This window comes from Bombus vancouverensis, chromosome 3 (assembly GCF_051014615.1).
Source record: "Bombus vancouverensis nearcticus chromosome 3, iyBomVanc1_principal, whole genome shotgun sequence".
In the NCBI taxonomy this organism is placed as follows: domain Eukaryota; kingdom Metazoa; phylum Arthropoda; class Insecta; order Hymenoptera; family Apidae; genus Bombus; species Bombus vancouverensis.
The window spans coordinates 12,301,667-12,322,317 of NC_134913.1; the positions used below are offsets into that span (position 1 = coordinate 12,301,667).

The 20,651-nt window shown below is 33.7% G+C and overlaps 2 protein-coding genes and 1 long non-coding RNA gene across 5 annotated transcripts in view; 1 reads left to right on the forward strand and 2 right to left on the reverse strand.

The window, feature by feature from the left end:
- LOC117154214 (proton-coupled amino acid transporter-like protein acs) overlaps positions 1–14,596 on the reverse strand; it is a 27,401-nt gene extending 12,805 nt beyond the window's left edge. Inside the window, exons 1-4 of one of the 3 annotated variants that reach the window (XM_033329007.2) lie at positions 13,682–14,596; positions 5,490–5,579; positions 603–697; positions 241–357 (exon numbers count right to left, since the gene is read on the reverse strand). In XM_033329007.2, the coding sequence (XP_033184898.1) occupies positions 241–357; positions 603–664 (179 nt within the window). In that variant the 5' untranslated portion in view covers positions 665–697; positions 5,490–5,579; positions 13,682–14,596. Of the gene's footprint in view, positions 1–240; positions 358–602; positions 698–5,489; positions 5,580–5,658; positions 5,993–10,747; positions 10,884–13,681 lie in introns of those variants that run through there. The other 2 variants (XM_033329006.2, XM_076617218.1) reach the window with 2 other exon arrangements.
- LOC117154224 (uncharacterized) lies at positions 10,923–20,119 on the forward strand. The gene is made up of 3 exons (XR_013058005.1): positions 10,923–12,761; positions 14,590–14,737; positions 19,926–20,119. It is a non-coding gene; the product is annotated as an uncharacterized LOC117154224 (long non-coding RNA).
- Positions 15,785–20,651, reverse strand: part of LOC117154213 (proton-coupled amino acid transporter-like protein acs) — a 40,810-nt gene continuing 35,943 nt past the window's right edge. The window contains exons 7-8 of the mRNA XM_033329004.2: positions 20,113–20,467; positions 15,785–18,419 (exon numbers count right to left, since the gene is read on the reverse strand). Coding sequence (XP_033184895.1) covers positions 18,175–18,419; positions 20,113–20,467 — 600 coding nt within the window. The 3' untranslated portion in view covers positions 15,785–18,174. The remainder of the gene's footprint in view (positions 18,420–20,112; positions 20,468–20,651) is intronic.

Here is a 20,651-nt window from a genome sequence, read left to right on the forward strand (position 1 = left end):
TGTGCTTGACGATGTTGAATCAGGTTTGAATGCGTTTGATATAAGAAGGTCGCAGATTGTGAGAGCATATTATGAATATTTAAAGATACTAAATTATGACTAAATGACTGATACGTATACGAAATATAAGGTAGCCTATTTTGTTCCGAAATGTTTGGAATAAAAAGCTGTATCTTCCTCGAAATTCCTGTACAAGGTAGACATTTGATAAAACTATTGGCAAATATTTGAAATACTCACGATGTCGGATTTGGCCTATTTCGATGTTTGTGAGGGTCGTAATCTTCTGGGCTTGTGGTCGGCGATATTGGAACTTCCGATGCATTTATACCACTTCCGGCGATTTCATTATTAACTCTGCAACCGTATCAATTCGCAAATGCAATCCACGTCCCCGTACTTTTATTTATCGAATTTTCAAACGTTACATGTCGCGAATTCTAAATACTATTTTCATAGCACACAATTAAATTAAAAGCAATAGAGAAGAGACACCGAATAACGTGAAAATATCATGCACTTTTACAATACATTTTATTGTCAATTTGAATAAATTCTTCTGGGTTTTTGGTACAGAAACTTTGAAGTAGAATCAGACGTACTTGTACGGACTCTCAGAACCGATCAGCTGCATGTTTATCGTCTCCTCCTTGGCGTTCTCCATTTTCTCTTTGTCGATTAGTCTCTCGTGCCGCTTCTAAATTTTTCACAGAAAAATCACGGAAAATTTTATTAAATCAAATGTATATAGAAATCGATGAAAAGAAACGATAGTTATCAGAATTAAAAGTTACTATCCGTAAAGGTCAGCTGGTTATGTCTGGACACATTGACTTGAGAAGTTTCTCTATTTTTCTTTTAGAAATTTTTTATGTATATATTATATAAAACACTTTCAAGTATATGTATATGTATAATGAAATTTGATAAGTTCGTTCATCGCTCAAAGATGGCATAGATGATGGTTAAATTCTAAAGGAACGATACGATATTTAGCTGAGCTAATTTGGATAAAGAGTATCCTGTATTTTTAGCCCTTTAAATAGGTTGTTAATAAACGACGAAATAGAAATTTCACGAAGCATGGTCGTCGTTAATGATCACGTATAAACAGATCATTCGCGTGTTATGCTTATGTGTTTGTCTACATTTTGTTATTTCTACTTATCGTCGTATATTATTTCAATAATAATAGTATTTTCATACGAGTCCTTAACTTCAGTTTCTGAAATTTTTGAAATTCTAGTGCCCAAGTATTTTGTGATTCATGCTGACTTCGTTATAATTTCATCAATTTTTTTATTTCTATTATTAAATTAGACACAAAATACTTCTTTCTTGTTACGTGAATCTTTGATTGTTTGATTGATAAGATACAGGATCAGCATCCTGTTCACGGAAACTGATACATGAAACGCGTCAGGATGAAAGGTACGACCCAGATCTGCTGCATTAAAGCTCCTAATCAATTTGCCGATATGGAACAAGACGACGTACATATTTACATGCGATAAAAATGGCAATTCATCATCGCGAATCTGTTCGGATCCGCGGACGATGCGCGTAGCTTTAGCACATTCTTTCGCGAACTGATTGCTCTTAATTATTGCATTGAGGTCAAATGTGTAGTTAACTTACTGAAGGTTATATAGCAACCGCGCGTTCTCACTTCGCCGTTTGCTACGCGGACAATTGATCCACGTTCGGCACGAACGTCGTCTCAGACCAATATCAAAAGTTTTTCTACGCGATTGCACAGAATTTTTCGACGTGAACAGCTTACAGAGGATGGCTCTTATTTACACTGTATGAAAATCTTTTTTCGATGTTTCTTTCGCGACAACTCATCGTGCCCTGGTCCCTTGAACATTAGAAACAGTTATCTAATGAGTATCTTCTAAGTTATCGATTATGTCAAAAAACAAACGTCGAACAAAAGTTATAGATCTGGACAAGAAGCAGCTTTTATCTTCTATTGCTTTTTTTCGTGCAATGAACGTTTCTCAAAAAAAATGGGAAGAAGGTCTGGAAGAAATTGTACAAATTTTAAAAATTCAAATGTACCTTAATCAGGTTTTTGGTGAAAGGATTATTTTTTAAAGATTCAGGAAATTTCTTGAAGAATTAGGAAACTGCACAATTTTTGCAAGTTATTCCGATGATGTTTGATAAATAACGTGTGATAGAAAAGAAGATGGTTTAATGGAGAGTAAATGAATCGTTTATTTTTAATTTTGTCTGTTTGTAAACGTCATTTCCAGATTAAAGTCTCCTTTTTATAATTAATAAGAAAGGCATCGGTGGTAATCATCTAGAATTTCAAGAACATACACTTTCTGCTCCACTTGTTGTAAATAATTTATCGTAGTCTTGCGTTAATTTAACCCTCCTGACATCTATCGCAATAAAATATTCTTCTGCGTTGAATTTAAAATATTTACTCGTTGTTTCGTGTAATTTAACGTTACTTAAAAAGGGAAAGAAAAACTCGTATGGGTTTACGTCGATTTACATTAATCGAACTGGTTTCTAAATTAGAAATAAAATTTATATCTAGAAAATTATGAAAATAAATAATGATAAATAATGATATAATTTTATTTAAAAGGCAGATAGGAAACGCGAGCAACTTTTAGTATTTTTATTATAACATTAAATGGTAAATAAGACATTCTAATTGAAAACGAAAATGAAGTTATAAGAACAATTAGATTGTATTACATATGTTTTACATATTACGTACGAAATTTTGTATATTCTTGTTTTATACGTTACATACGAAGATTTGAAGGATATGTTTGATGGTCTCCAATTGAAGAAGCTTGAAAATATTGCAAAATCAAAGCAATTAGATTGGTGCAAGCAGAGTCTGTGTCGTCGTAACGCTGAACTGATTCTTCGAAACGCGAAAACATGCAGAAATAAGGAAATCATTATCTAATTATCGTATGAAGCGTACAGAATAGAGGCTAGAATGCTTGAACCGGTGCACGATTTCCCTTTGATTGAATAATGATCAATCGTGGAAACACAATGGCGTGTTAAAATCAGAATGAACGGTCGTCCCTCGGATTGTATCCGATACAATCGTTAAAGAGTCTCTTAAGTTGGAGGAAAATATGGAAGAATCTTAAATATATGCGATTTCTCATTTCAATGTTATATTACGATTTTCTTCGTTAAAAGGAAATAAAATTGAGACTTGAAAATTCAGACGTAGTAATTCTTTTCATAATTATTAAATTTTGTTCTAGTTTGACTGACTTTAATTTAATTTTTATTATCTGCTTTTCCGGAAAAATTGTAATTACTATCATTTACCTTCGTGTGAAAAATTTGTCTTACTTTTCAACGTCAGAAATAGTCAAACTAATCAGACCAGAAACTAGTAGAACTGCCAAATTAGTTGCATCAACCATCAAATCTACAACTCTAATTCCAACTACCTGCATAAAGAGCGATCGGTATGTGAGATAGACTTTCCGATCGAGTTGAGTTTAATTTATTTAAATATCGCATTTAATCCTCTTGTTGCGTAAATACAAATTGCAGAATGGAACATATCGTTTAACAATTCCTATATTTTTTATATTTAGCTAAAATTCTAGCAATAATTAGCTCATTCGAAACGATCATCTATCGACAGTAAATAGAAACGTTTCGATTTCTACAAATTGTTGAATAATCGACCGATTGTTTTACAAACCGAGTTTGTTAAAAAACTGAAAACTCTTGTTAATACGTTATACCTTGATTAATACTAAGACGTCAGAAAATCTATTAAATCTATACAAATATGCGATAATTCATCTATTTTATTATGACGAAATTTTCTCAGTAAATGTACAATTAGATTGTTAATAATTTAAAAATCCTCGGTTTGAAATTCCTACTGAATCAATGATACTTTTACTTTCGAATGCTTTAATAAATTAAAACCTACGAATATTTGTTAATAAGAACTATAATAAGCAATAACAAATTTCAACCCCGTTACGACTCCTATAATTCCATAAGAATGTGATAGAAATTTTATATCCTTAAATTTGTGATTATTATTTTATCATCAATTTATGCGTCTCTATTACTTAAAACGTTGATTAAAACCAATAAAGTGCATAAGCAATGCAGCTTTACTTACACCGGCTTCACACGCCGAACGAATCGTTGACATAGCCTGGTTCAATGCGACAAGTTAAATTCGGCGCTCATTTATCTGTGTCAGTGGTGCTTATTATCGCGTACAAAACGGCGTTTAAGCCGATGTTGCAGCCACGACCGGCTGGTTAACAATTTCATTTGGTCATTGACATTGTGTTCCGACCATTAATACTCAACCTTTGAACGTTCATACCGAAAAACTTCCAATGAACTAAGCTAGAAACGATGTGCACATGCCATAAATAGCATTATATAATTAGCAGTAATTTTAACAAGGATGATTCTACGCGAAGAATTAAGTCAAAATCGTAAAACAGAATGGTGAAATAAATTTTCAGAAGACCCAGGAGTATTAATAGTTAAGCTCTGAACGCTATTCTGTATTCAGGTTGGATGGGAGTGTGAATGAGAAATGTATGTAAATCAACCTCGTCTTGTAACCAGCAGGCAAAAATTAATAAAATATGTATGTAGGTATATATAGTTGATCTTTGAATGTCCATATCGAAAAATATTCCGACGAACTAAGTTATGCTACAAACGTATATCACGTAACAGCCCGTAACTAGCAATCTCATAATTAGTAATATTTTAAATGAGGCGATTTCGCGTGAAAAATTAAATGGAAATCGTGAAACAGAATTTTGTCATTTGATGCTGCATTTTTTAGAAAATTAAGTTCGATACGGTGAAAATTCAATAGTTTCCTATTACGTGTAATATTTTGTCTGTTAATAAATTATATTTAGAATCTAATAGTATAATAATAATAATAATGTAATTACTAAACTGTGAATATTTTTGCAAATTTTTCTTTTTATGAATGTTATTTTTACGAAACAGTAATAAAAGGTATAATACACTATGCACTGTAGATATTTTGAGTGTTTCTAATTCTACATTTAAGTTTCCGAAAAATACATAAATATTCCTACTCTACTTATCATAATTTCTTACAACAAATGAACGAATAATATAATACAGGGTGGTTGGTAACTGGTGGTACAAGCGGAAAGGGGGTGATTCTACGCGAAAAAAGAGATCGAAAATATAGAATAAAAATTTTTCGTTCGAGGCTTTGTTTTCGAGAAAATCGACTTTGAATTTTCGCTCGGTACGCGTGCACTTCATCGCGTCTCGTTATAACGGATCTCACTGTAGATAGTTGTCTCGATGGAAAAATTTAAAAAAAAGAAAAAACATTTTTATTCTATATTTTCGACTTCTTTTTTCGCGTAGAATCACCCTGTATAATAAATGAAACTAAGGTAAGAATATTTTCTCTACCATAGTAATTAGTACTAAATTGTGAACTTGATCGCGCTCACCTGTTACGCCGGAAATAAGGTTGCTTCTTTCTTAAAAAATTCTGTCGTCTGTGTTTACTGACTTCCTTGCTTCCTTGTCGCTGACTTCTCCTACAAAACGTGAAACTTGTTAGAACCAAACGACGTTATGAATTCGATTACAAGTTTATTTATTATGATCTTTTCATACTCGATAATTAAATTCCCCTGAAGTAAATTAATAAAGTTGCAAGTTTACTATTCAATCGTAGATTCAGTAATTTGTTACTAACAACGAGTTGATTCTGCCTCGAGCTTGAAATTGTAATTTAAACGGCCATTACTGTAACAAAATATTCAAAACGATACAATATTCTTCCTGCCGTTGTAACGATCCAAGTATCGCTCAAAACTCATGCAAATATCCCCATAATTTATTCATGCCCAATTCCTTGCAATTACGTCGAGTGTTCGCATTAAGCGCAATTAAACTTCCTCGGGTTTCAAATCTCGAACTTCCTCCTTACGAAAAAGATCACATCTACGTATAATTCATCCACAGTCGATCGTTGTTGCACAGATTACTCGAACTAATAAAAAGATCATGCGCTTATTATACATTCGTCGCTTACATAAACGTTCACACGAACACGTGTCCTATTTAAGTTTCTTTAAGTTACAGCCACGTTTCTGTTGAAATAAATCCACAAATGCTTGACTTTCAGAATTTCCAGGCGCATGTCAAATGATACAAAGCCGGGGAAGGCCATTTCGAGGGCCTCTCATAAAGGTAAGCAATCGAGGATTGTTGTAACACAAAGATGGCTACAAGTTTGGAACAAGGTCAGACGGGCCACATGTCTGTATGAACATTTTCATTGTTTTCGTGTCTCGTGTTTACTCCTGAGGTAGGGTTCCATGTGTTATGGCACACCCTGTATTTTCTCTCCTTCTCGTTTAATATTCTCAATTTGCTCCGTGTACTTCGCGAGCTAACTTTCATCGTGGCGCTCGCAACTCAAACTAGGAAAATAAATGAAAACACTCGCTCAAACCATTTACCACGTACATTCGTATGGAAAAAAAAGATAGATCGTTTCTTTCAGGTGAGATGTAGGTCAAGATTCATTTCGTCCTCTAGAATCGTGATCCTCGAATTGCGTATTTCGAACAGTATACTTTGGCTCAAATGTTTGTCCACGCTAGAGACGTCATACGTAATTCACTGCCAGAAAATATTGACCGATCTTCGGTATACAATAAAATAAATAGAAAAAACACATAGGTAAATAAACGTGTGAGAAATAGAACAGGAAACAATATCTTCCTTTTTATAAAGATACACACCTTATTGTAACTATTATGATTTTTAGCCATTTGCGGCCATATATCAAACAAAGCTGTCGACCAAGCTTAACGTGCACCATGTGCACGACAAATGATACAACTAAGAATCTTGAAAATACATCTAAGCTACATTGTTACATACTTTATACACTTGTACTTATGTATCGATGTCTCTCACTTGCAGATATTGCAATCTATCTTTTGTCAAAGAAACATTGACATTTTCTTGAAAAAGGAAACATTGCTTCTATATATCGAGCGAATGATACACGTGCCAGACATTTCGTATATTATGCGAGATGCCTCAGCTAAAAGAGGCCACCTAAATACCGTCATTGTTTTTATAACATAAAAAATATCTATGTCACGGTCTTAAGTATTTTCAAAAATGAAATACATACCACAAACCATTTATTTTCGGGTGGTTTTTTTTTATATTTGTATCATATCTGTTGCATACTAATTGCAATGTTGAATTAAATTAGTTTGCTGTCATACTGAATCGTACGCATCACGTAACTATGAGCTTTTTAAGTGAAACCACATCTGTTTCTCTTCATTGTATTGCAGAGAACATTACGCAATACCAAGTTTATAGAAGAAACTATAATATATTATAAGTAGATAAACGCAAAAATAATGTATTATAGTGATATTATAATTCCATGTTTCGCAGATTACAAAAGTTTGGAAAAGAAAGTTTCGATTTGCAAATTTCGGTAGAGGAAGAGATAGAAAATGGCGTCACCTTTGACTACTTGAGCGACGCCCTCGCGTCGCACTGCGTTCGACGCAGCTTAAGTATAGTAATCGATCTCCTAATTCTTACTTCCTCAGAGTACATTAGGGGAACACGTCAACCGGCTCATGAACGCTCGGCACCGAAACAATGTCACCGGGAATATATTTACGCGTCAGCTAATTTTAGAACTGAAGAGTTGTGCCACCTGATAACCGAACCACCTGCCATCCGATAATTGTTACATGAAAATTCCACAATCATTGTTATTAGACAAAAACACATTGTTATTAGATAATTTGCTTCTGAAATTATTATTCAACCAATTCCTTTGTAAGGACACACTTCCAAAGTCGTGTTAGAATTTTTCCCTTCGTACTGCTTCCTGTTTTTTTTTTTAACTCGGTTGAGAATTTTGACAAGTTTCGTGCTCGTTTAAGTATGTTGGACCGAGCGATATTTTATCATATTCGTTTTCACATAGAGAAATTGGACTATGAAGTTTAAATTTAGATACCTTGAGCGATGTAGAAAATTTCTGTCAACTTTGGAGGAATAGACAGGTATGAGAAGAATTTTGTAGAAAATTTTACATTATGCAAATTCAATATCTTTCGATTCGATATAATTATTCTGCTCTATTGTATTCTATATAAATAATGATATATAGTTTACAGTTATCGACATCTATATAGTCAGAAGCGCATGCGATACGATAGTTGAAATCATATTATTAGATCATTGCGATGGTAAACAATTGTGAGTTGAATTATACTGTACGTTGAACATTTTGTCGAAAGTAAATGGAAATAGGAAATTACACGAGTAGTCTAATTGTTTCTTCAACATTTTGCTACATCCAAATAATTAACTTAAATCCGGAATAAGATTCCTGTATCCTTAATCGACTCCTGTTCTTCGCCCTAAATGTAATGGTAAACAATTGTGAGTTGAATAATATTGCATGTTAAACATTTTGTCGAAAGTAAATAGAAATAGGAAATTACACGAATGATTCAATTGTTTCTTCAACATTTTGCTACATCCAAATAATTAATTTAAATCGGGAATAAGATTTCTCTATTCTTAGTCGACTCCTGTTCTTCGTCCTAAATGTAATGGCAAATAATTGTGAGTTGAATTATACTGTACGTTGAACATTTTGTCGAAAGTAAATGGAAATAGGAAATTGCATGAATAATTCAATTGTTTCTTCAACATTTTGCTACATCCAAATAATTAATTTAAATCCGGAATAAGATTTCTCTATTCTTAGTCGACTCCTGTTCTTCGTCCTAAATGTAATGGTAAATAATTGTGAGTTGAATTATACTGTACGTTGAACATTTTGTCGAAAGTAAATGGAAATAGGAAATTGCATGAATAATTTAATTGTTTCTTCAATATTTTGTTACATCCAAAGAAATGAATAATTAACTTAAATCCGGAATAAGATTTCTCTGTTCTTAATCGACTCCTGTTCTCTTCGTCCTAAGTGTAATAAAGTAAGGATATTACAATCGAAGAGATAGGGGGTAGGGGGAGACAAAGAGAGACTGAGAGAGACGACCGTTATGCAATAGTTTAACCATTTGTCTATTCCAATTGGCGTCATCATATCGACGACCGATTATCTTTCACAAAATAATCGATTAGAATAATCGATTAAAATAATCGTATCACAGTTAAAATCACGAGTATTCACATGAAAGTCATATTTGAAAGAACGACTCTCAAAATTGTTCAGAATTTACAACAAATTCTGTCTTATCTCTTATCCATGAGCAATAAATTAAAATAACAAATTTATAAAAATTGACTGTTTCATTGAAACGGAATGAGAATATTGAAAATAGAAGATTGCAAGAAATTACATTGCAAGAAATTTAATTTCTACAATTAATATCAGTATATGAATTTACGCTTTTCATTTTTCGTACGTTTCATATTAAATTAAAATAAAAATTGAACGTTGAAAGAAAGATTCTAAAAATATAGAATCCATACCGATAAACGATCTCACTTTTTATTTGTCCACAGTAAATTGTAATATATATATATGTGTGTGTGTATATATATATTTTTTCTATATTACAAGTTATAAAAAGAAAAAAAGAAGAAAGAGAGTTTAGCAACTTAACTTGATACAAGTTCGTATTTCACCAATCAATTACGGTTTATAGCGTTTTTATTAGGGTGCTAACACAGTCTATATTCGTACATGTATTTCACTCTACTAATTCTCTGTCATTGTACGATGCTATCGATACACAGTTCTATTCAAGATTCAATTTAATATCAGCGAATCTTTCCTCTGACCCTTTGTACAGTATTCCTATTCTTACTATACAATTTGTTTTATACGATCAATTTATAATATTAGAAGCGAAATGAAGAAACATACCTAACTCTATTAATAAAAATTCCAACAACCTTTAATCTTATACCAAGAGATTAAAAATTCCAGTCTTCTCAAATTGTGCACCACTCAAATTGTTTCAAACAATGACTAACGCACAAGTGCATACAAAATTTATTGAAAGAATCCAATTAAGCAGTGTTTGCAATTCAATGGCTTTGTTCTTGGATGATGAATTCAGCGTTTAACAAAATTCTTCAATCGTTGGAAAAATATAAAGAAATGATATCTCTTTCTTTTTCTATTTACATTAAGACATTTTCAAACTTTTAAGTTTCTTCTAAATTAACAAATTCCCGAATATTTGAATTTAGAATTCACAAATATAGAAATTCTCAATTTGCGGGCTGTCGAACTTTCAACTTCATAATTTACAAACTTCAAATCCCCGAGTTCGGAAGTCTTCGATTTTCCAATTTACGAGCACCCAAACATTCAGATAAACTTGCAAATTCTCAAGTTTCAAACTCGCGAGCTCGCGAATTTCCAAACTACAAATTCGCGAACTTCCAAATATCCTAATTTTTAAATTTCCAAACGTTAACCTCGCGATTCAACGCGATTCAGAGGCCACGATTTTGCTACGAGACTCGCAAAAATCTCTCTTCGCAATCCCTAAAATATAATACACAAACCACGACTCTAGAAGACTAACCGAAACTACGACGAAAGGAAGGGAAGGGATAAACGAGTACTCGTAAGACCTAACAAAGAAGAAGCAAATTAGCGTAGCAAAGAAGGAACACGTTCGTTAAGGGTGGACAATGACGGAGAACTCTGTTCGTCTAGACTCACCAGATTAAACACATCCGCAGCGGGGGAAAAACGAAAAATCGAGCCGCCAGACGGTGTACGCGATCTCTTCGTCACGATGGATCTCCTAACGCTAATGTGGACGGTCCAGAGGATGTCTAGCGACTGGGCCGCGTTAAACCGCGGAACATTTCAATTTCCAACGCGACAAACCGCGAGCGAACTCCATCGTCACGTGACGAGAGTTAGATACTACGCCTCCGGTGCAACCACGGGGAGCAGATGGATTTCAGACGCGTTTCACGATGAGCAGAGATCAGCAGTTTGTCATTTGCTCTAGCACAGAGAGCTCTCAGACCGGAGAGAAAGGTGTCGAATTTGGAATTTTGAGGATTCTCGAGATCCAGACAATTTGGAGATCTGGGAAATGGGATTGGAATTGGAATCGAGGTGAGATTTTGTTCCTTTTTTTTTTTTTTTTTTTTTTTTGGAGATCTTGGAAGTTTTGGAGATCCAGGGAATTTGGAAATCTGAAAATTGCAATTGCAAAGTTTATTTGGAGATGTTGGAGATCCAAGGAATTTGGAGGTTTAGAAATTGAAATTAATTGAGACGAAGTTTGTGTGGGAATTTTTGGGATTCTGGAGATCCAGAGAATTTGGAGATCGGCAATTAGAATTAAAATTGAAATTCAGAATTTTTGACAGTTCAAGTCTGGGAGATCTGAAACGTATAGTGGATTTTGGGAATTTCGTTCGCGAGCAAGTTTTGACTTGATATTAGAAATTCGAATTTGATGTGAGATGAAGTTTCTAGATCTTGGAAGTTGAATTCTTCTTTGCTGAACACTTTTCGACGTCACCAGGGAGTAACATAACTCACGCAAACATGGTTTCTTCTTCGATTTACAAGGATGCCTATAAAAGAAGGCCAAACGACCCCATTTGGCCATGTGAATCATATAAATTATATGTACCTATTAGCGTCAAGTTTGGAGGAGAACACATCGATTGACCCACAAAGGGGATCACAGTCGTACGAACGCCAAAAGAACCAAAGGTTACCATTGATCAAGGTTAATAAGCATATCAAACCATTTTTTTAATTTTCTACATTGTACGTTCCACACCTATGCAAGTTTATCATCTTCCAAACTATGTTTTCAACCTCTGATGTTCTTTAAATTGTAAAATATAAACTACGAGATAAATTTAAACATAGAATACAAAGAAACATTAAATTTCTTAAAATCATATAAACCCAAACTTTAAGTATAAATTAAATATAATTAAATTATGATTAAATGTAAATTATAAATATTGTAAAATATAAATTACCAGATAAATTTTCTACATTGTACGTTCCACGCCTACGCAAGTTTATCATCTTCCAAACTATGTTGATAAATTTAAACATAGAATACAAAGAAACATTAAATTTCTTAAAATCATATAAACCCAAACTTTAAGTATAAATTAAATACAATTAAATTATGATTAAATGTAAATTATAAATATTGTAAAATATAAATTACCAGATAAATTTTCTACATTGTACGTTCCTCGCCTACGCAAGTTTATCATCTTCTAAGCTACGTTCTCAACCCCTGACCTTCTTCAAATCGTAAAATATAAACTACGAGATAAATTTAAACATAGAATACAAAGAAACATTAAATTTCTTAAAATCATATAAACCCAAACTTTAAGTACCCACAACTCAATTTTGATACTAATTAATATTTAATAAGAATCATCAAAATAACACGAGTACGTAATTAAACTATAAATGTAAATTGTGTTCATAAAGATATGAATTTGCACAAGCAGGAGATATCTGTCTTACAAAGTGCAAGAGTAACATTAATACAGTGTTATTAGTAAGCTCGTTGATAAAGCTGCTCCCTCTGATATTTATCCATGATCGATAACAATAGTGATACGAGACAGCTTGCCGTCGTTGCGGTTATTCGCATGGATAGACGATAAAGAAATTGAGCACAGTATGATGCACGGATCAGCCTACGAGTTCAAAGGGGATATATTGATCGTAGAAGGTGTGTATACGTATATGCTGAGGTATTACTCGGTCACTCGACCCACTATGATTTCCTCTGCATTATTAATAATCATTAGTTCGTTTGTAGTTCTTAAGATTAAGGAGAAATTTACTTTGTTTTTATTAAATGGGTATTCAGTATTTTGCAAAAATAGCGGCGTTTCTTTTTGTGAAATGTATTTAAATGTAAATTCTACAACAGCAAGTGATTATTCGTGTCTTTAAATATAATTTTTACTTTAGAAGAGAGAAAGTTTGTAATTCCTGCTTACGTGTTTTGGGGCACAGCAAAACACGCAAAACAGCAAAAGAGAAAAAAGTAAAAAAATGGTAATATTGTAATTTTTACAATAACGTACTTTAATGGAATAGTATAGATAGAAAAGATACAATGAGTCACTTATGATTTTCATAAAATGACGCAAAGTTTATTAAAAGGGTAATTATATATGCTTCGTGTATTTTGATAGAACTAAATTAACAAAGAAAGGTAAATCAGAGCTGATGCCAAAAAGCAACAAGGTACTTCGATCAGGCCTGAAAATAATACTACGATATTCAGCAATATTTTCAAAATTATATCACAGAATTTAGGAACTAATATTTACAAGGAACAAAAATTCCCTTCACTGACAAAGAACTATCAATTTCATCATTTTTACGAGTTCTAGATCGTTTATTTTACAATTAATAAAAATATACAAATATTCCTAGTAACATTAATTCTATCAAAATAGGACTATTATTGCATATTATTTTTCTTCATCATCATCATATTATTATTACATTATATTCTATATTTGATTATTTCTATCATATCACTCAAATTGTAATCGTTTATCTCTGACATATTGAAGCACGCATTCAAGACCAGCAGCTGTAGCGTCAGTACAAAAAGAATCTTTAAATAACACTTACTTTTCATCCCCTCGTCACACGAAGAAAGAAAATCGATGTTATAATTTCCAAGAAGAAGAAATAGGATTCAGGGTTACACTGAAAGTGTATCGCTTCTGCACCATCGACGACCCTTCTATAGCTGCACGTTACGTAACCTACCAACCCCCGAACATTGAACTAAAATCCAAAAGTGTTACGATCGAACCACGTTAATCAGCGTCTCATAAAATTTCCTCGTTCACACTCTTTCTATTAATCCCCACAGTCCAACTGCGTTACTTTTATGACGCTGAGAATAAACGGCTCGCTATACATGACTTTGCTACTCAAAGGACTAAATTTTTATTAGGTTTCTTTCTTCTTAACGCGTTTACCACTTTTTACATAGCAAATTCAATTTCAACTTATCCAATTTGCCGCTCAAAGAGCTACATTTCGTTCATATTTCAATTAACTTTGCATTAACAATTGATAATTTCCACGCACAAGCACCAACTTCGTCTTGACACTGCACAACGTAGCTTTCAATTAACTTAATTCTAGCTTATATTCCGCACGCTTCGACCTATAATTCAAAATCATCCAATGATTACCACACGCGAGCTTCAACCTTAATTCGACGCACCATAAATTATCTTCGAATTGGATTTAACTTAACTCTGGCTTATATTCCAGATACCTTCAACGATCATTCAAAAGCATTCAATAATTACAAACTTGCTTCGACCATAACTTAATGCACCGTGAATTAGCGTTGCATTAGGTTTAGCTTAGTTCCAGCTTCTATCTCAACTATTTATCCAAAGTCATTCACAGATTGTCACACGCAAGTCCACGTTTAAACTTCGAATTCATCACCGAAATAACCAAGGAACTTCACGATTCTTTATATCTGGCCAAACTTATGTTAGACGGTCTTTTTTCAGGGAAAATAACTGTTGCCTCGTGCTAAGCCGCCGATGTGAAACACGAGGGTGCGTGTGCTGACCGCACACATCCGGACGAATGTCTTATCGACATGGGGTCGCGTGCACACGTGTGACGAGAAACTGTCTGCACCAGGTTCGCTTCCAGGTATGTGGGGGCAGCCACCCCAGTAGCGATCTATACGCCCTTTGCTGGAATAAAATCTCATGGCGTCTGCGCTGAAACCCACCACCGTCAACTTTCCCCACTGTACCCTGCTCTATAATCCTGGACAGTTTTGATTCCCTCTAAGGTCCAGCTTTGCATCATTTTACTTTGTGTAAGTACGGTGTAATAGAAAGTTTCTGTCTTATACTTTTTTCTTTTTTTTTTTTTTTGTTTTTTAAATAATAGTTTGTTAGATGGAAAGAGAAATTACTGGGATTTTTTGTGAAAGTTTTTACAGGAAGCTTTTTGTAACGACGTTTAGATCAAAGAAAGAAATCTTTTACGTAAAAAGATCAGGAGTTTTGGACCAATTTTTCTGCGTCTAACACATCTTTATATTTGAATTAGAGTAAGTTCTATTATGTAAATAATAGAGGGATTTTATTATGTAAATTTGAAAGAAATTCGTAGAATAATACTTTAGGAGAATCTTTCAAATTTCCCTGTTCCCAAGTTCTTTTATAAAAGAAGCGCATAAAGTTCTACTATATTAAAAGTAGGCTAAGCTGCGTTATGTGAATAATGAAAGCTTCTGTTCAAAAGTTTTCTTCTATCTCATTTCCAGTAATAGTACTACTTTTTGAAACATCTGATATATTCTGAAAACTGGGGTATAAGTTTTATTCTGCTTTTTGTGTCTCCTCTTGGGAAGCTGATTTGAAATCAGAGTAAAAGCATTGCATCAACAAAAGTTAGTCACACTAAAAGAATCTTGGCAAATAAATATTTAAAAATAATAATTCGTAATTTTTCCTGAAATTACTAGTACGTATATTGAAGAGTGAGTATCAGAGTAATGTGGTGGGGGGAAATGGTTTGTGTCCTTGAGTATCCATTACGTTGTTCCAAGCTATAGCTGGGCTATACGCACTCGTATGTACATATTAAGTTAAATTCATACGTAGTCTATGTATTGCAGATTTTACATGAAAACTTTGGAAATAGTTTAAGGATTGTTGGTATATTTTCATAAAATAAACAATCACCTTGTAACTAGTCACAACAAATTTATTCATGGCTACAACTGATAATATTCTCAGCAATAAAATAGAGATTTCAAAAACAAAAAGGGATCCATTTTATAATCCACACAATAATCGATCATAATCTTCGACATTAATTTATTAATTGAACGAGCAAGGCGTAACAAGTACAGCCTGGCTTTATTAATATAAAAAAAAAGACATACTTGTTTTAAATTTACTTTACCTTAATACAATTAATAAATAATATAGTTACGTTGTACTTAAAAACCGAGGGATTTTGTTCTTTCGCGATCATCATCTGTTTCGTTTCTTATCCTACATAAATCGTCTGTATCAAATTCCGTGATCTAATCCACGATATTCATGAATTTTATTTCACATACATCGTCTGTATCGAAAATTCAACGAGATATCATTCCTTGTTTCGGTTAATTAGTTGCCAATTGTCTGTAGAAATAATTTGCACCGTGATTTCTTTGTCCAGAACACGGAAACAATGGCGAAATGATATTCCTACAAAGAGAAAAACACGAGTTTCGCTGGCAAAGCTAGTCGCTTGCTTTGGAGAAACGAATGTCTCTCGAATAAAAAAATGAAATGATGTTTCAAGCGGAGCTTTCTCATCATCGTCGATGAACACATTTCATTTTTCACTTATCAATCTTAAGCTTAGACGAGAATCATAGCGGTTAGAACACATTTACTCGATCATAATCGCGTTATAATCATCGGATAATTCTTAACCACTTAACGCGCAAACGCCTCACACCTTACGCAAGATGTGTTATTCAGTCGTTTGAATTCGACGTAACAATGAAAATATTATTTATGAATTTCTCTTTTAGAACAACAATCAACAAGCTGATAGATTTGTGCTTAACCCTGCTGCATTCTTTACGTTATCTCCGATCAAATATTTCTTTAACGTTACAAAATATATTAAGTTCGAACAAAATATAAAAGCACTTTTACTGCTGTAATGTAAAATTTACGATTCTTTTTTTTTTCTTTTTTGTAAAATAATTTTCAGGCCTATAGTGTAAATATATCAAGCCTCTTAGCTGTGCAATAATAATAAAATAGTAAATAGACTGTTCATATTGAAACATTAAGCATCAATTACTGTAAAACTGATACGAAAATCGATTCGAGAAATTTGTGAAAATAATAACGTTCTGCAAACACATAATCCGAAAGTGATAAAAAAGACTGAATCGAGCAGAGGTTTCAGTTCTTTACGACAGTTACTCATAGCAGAGATTTATAACTGTTCTTATGTCTCCGTGATTGTTTTTCTTTTTTTTTTTTTTTATTTATTTGTACAAATCTTTTCACAGAAGCTTACAAGATAAGCTGGTCAGTGCCAATACTTTTGCTCATCATACGTATAAAAATTGATTTGTATCGTACGTATATACGTACACTGCCAGGCATAAGTATTAAGACACCTAATCGTTACAATTATTATAAGACTCTGACAAATCCTACCTCGTTTAGAATTTTGCTGCATAAAGCAATTCTAATTGAAATAAAAAATGAATTTAAATGAAGTAACAGATTTGTAGCAAAATAATCGAAAAATAAACCTAGTTAATATCTCGAAGTGTCCAAGTATTTATGGCCAGCACTGTACTTTCTTTTCTTCAGCAAATAAATATTCAAGACTTGCAACAGAGTTAAAAAAAAATTGCGAAAAATTAATTATTCTGTTTTGCTTCAAGTTACGAACAGCACGTCATGATAATCTACATGCACGTTAAATAGTTAAAGGTCGAACTGTGTGCAGCTCAATCTGCCTCCACGTTCATAAATAAACGTCTTTATTTTTCCTCGCGATCTAACCGACCAAGTATCAAAATATCACTGTTCGATTGAAATTCCATCCGCCATGCTGTCAGAGAAGACACGACGGCTTGGAAACGATAAAAAAAAAAAAAAAAAAGAAACAGTTCCTTGTCAGGCGATACCATTCACAACCATATTTTATAATAAACCGCATTTCAAGCACGCTTGTACCATTAAATCAGACACGCCAGGCGTCGACCTTTTTCAATCTTCCTCGCTTATTTGCTATTCACGCGATCAACGCATATTTCTAAAAAAAATACATCAGAAAATACATCTTCTCCATCAAGAAAATGGAAGATCTTAAAATTAGTATTAGATGATCTTATACGCGGCCCAATCGAGCCGCTGGTTTTATTAAACAGCTAACTTATCACATTGGCCATAGTTCTTCTATTTTTTCTTTTTCCTCCCGTCACTCTATCTTCTTCTGATTCTTCCATTAATTCTTTTCTTCTACCGCTTCGTTCTACCTCGTTTTCTCATTCTTCTTTCCTAATGTACTCCTCACCGACCTGTTACTGTACCATTTCCAGGGCGCACAGTTCAAGAGAAGGTCTTGATGATGTCACGGAGACTCGTATAGGTTCCAACTATGAGACCAAGGACCGCGAAAAGTACGAGCGACATGTTCTTTGCTATCATTATCGCCTTTCCTGTACGGTCGTGCACATGCCAGAATGTGCAGATTTGAATGAGGGCGGGGAACGCCAGGCCCAAACCAGAGAGACACAGAGCACCGAACAGGGATATAAACAGATCTAGTTCCGGAATCGCCACGGCTAACAGGACTGAAATATACGAAAGGAAAAGAGATTATAGCATTAATTCTTCTTAAATTTATTATCGTTTGGAAAAATTTTCTGAGACGTAGCAAGTGATTAGTCAAAGTTGAGATGGACGAAGGGATTGTAACTTCGATGTTCTTTTACGATTTATTATTTAGAGAAATTTGTAGAGAAGCGATTAGATAAAGTTAGGATTGCAGAGAGGGGATGATTACAGTTTTAGTATGATCAGACTAATGATTTTGTGGAGTGAGAGGATCGATAAGATTATTTTTATCGCTCAGGAGATTTTGTAGAACAATTCTAGTCGATTAGTCAAGATTACGATGGGAGTAGGGATAATTCAAGTTTTAGTGTGATCAGACTAATTATTTTGTGGAGTGAGAGGATCGATAGGATTATGTTTGTCGTTTAGAGGACTTTGTAGAGATACTTCAGTCGATTAATCAGTATTACGATGGGAGTAGGGATAATTAAAGTTATTGGTGTGATCGGAGTAATTGTTTTGTGAAGTTGAGAGGCTGATAACATTGTTTCTATTATTTACAACATTTTGTAGAAACATCTGATCGGTTAGTCAACGACAGGGTGGGAAAAAGTACGATTAAAGTTTTAGTATACTCGGTCAGAGTAATTATTATCTCATTTTTATTAGAATTGAATTGTTAGGAAATTTTAAAGATAGAATAAGAAATAAAGTTTTAGTTTCGCATTTAGTTGATCGTTTCAGTTTCTAAATAAAACTTTGTTCTATAGGGAATTTGAATTATCAGAAGCAAGTAAGAGGCAAACAAGACCTTTAGCGAGTTAGATTTAGATTCGATTAAGCCTCTGGAATAATTACTCCGAGTTAGAAGAGACCGAGTCACAGGTCAGGGAGAATCTAAAGCAGTTGTGTATATTTGTGGAACAGTTAGTTTTAACCAGTTTGAATCAAACGCGACTAAGCCTGTACAATTAAAGCCAGGAAAAGCCCCAAGATATAAAATCAATTACTTCCATATCAATTCGTGCAGCTAAAATAACAAAGTTAATGATCAATAGATTACACAGATAGAGGCAAAACTACGTCACGTAAATTAGGATCAAAAATCAAGTTCCCTTCAATGAGAAATATTTCTTTACTTATTAGAAGAGCAAATTCAGCATTTAAATAGAATCAAATATAACACATTCCTCTATTATTAAAAGGAGAATTCGTGGAATAACCACAGAAAGCTTACCTACACCAAACTTAAATTTCCAATTCTAATTAATTCTCAATTCCAATAAATTGTAATCAATTCACTCTACAATTAATTAAATTCTCACTTAATCCTATTGCAAACTAAAACTCAAAATATAAGAAAACCGATCAATTCTAAATATAATAATAAGCAAGTACTAACAAACGAAACGACCAGAAGCAGAACGAAACTATGTATCTATTAATCGCTATCAAAAATCAAAGATCCTTTACGAAGGTATTACTCTCATCGCTACAGCAAACAATTCAAAACCTTTTCGCAGACTAATCGCGCGAAGGCTATTGAAGCATCGACGTCAACGTTACAAGGAATTATCGTACAGGGAAAAATGTTTTGGTACTTGAGCAATATACGATATGAGCAACTGAATACTATATCAACAACGGCCATCGTCCGACCTGGCTCGAATTGACGTCACGTTGGGTGAAGGACACGAAGCATTCACTTACACGTGAAAAGGACGAGCGAAGTCCTCAAGACGTACTCCCACAACAGCTTATGCGAATTCTTCTCAAGATTCGGTGCGAGGTAATCCTTCCAGATGATGTCGATCGCCACGTAGCATTGAATCGGATGAGTGAAGAAGATGGCTATAGCCAATAAGATTTGAACACTTTTGGCGAGGGCTAAAGGTTCGTCCAAGTTGAAGGTGATGCTACCCCTGATGCCACTGCCATAACGAACGTAACCAAAGAAACCTAGTCCTGTATAGAGAGCTACGATAACGCCCATTCCAATGTTTAGGACGCCGAACGTACGTATGAAAGTCTTTGGCTTCTTCATTTCGTTCTCCAATGGCATTACCTGCAACAAGAAGGTTCGACAATGTGGTTGCAGTTTAAAGTAGTTCGTAGATATAGCGTGAGATATGGAAATATTTGAGATTTGGAAAATTTAGCATTTGGCTAAGGAAATTTTGTAAGTTCTGTATATTGGAATGTTGAAGCATAGAGTTCTTAAGTACTAAAAATTTCTGAGCTGCCGAGTT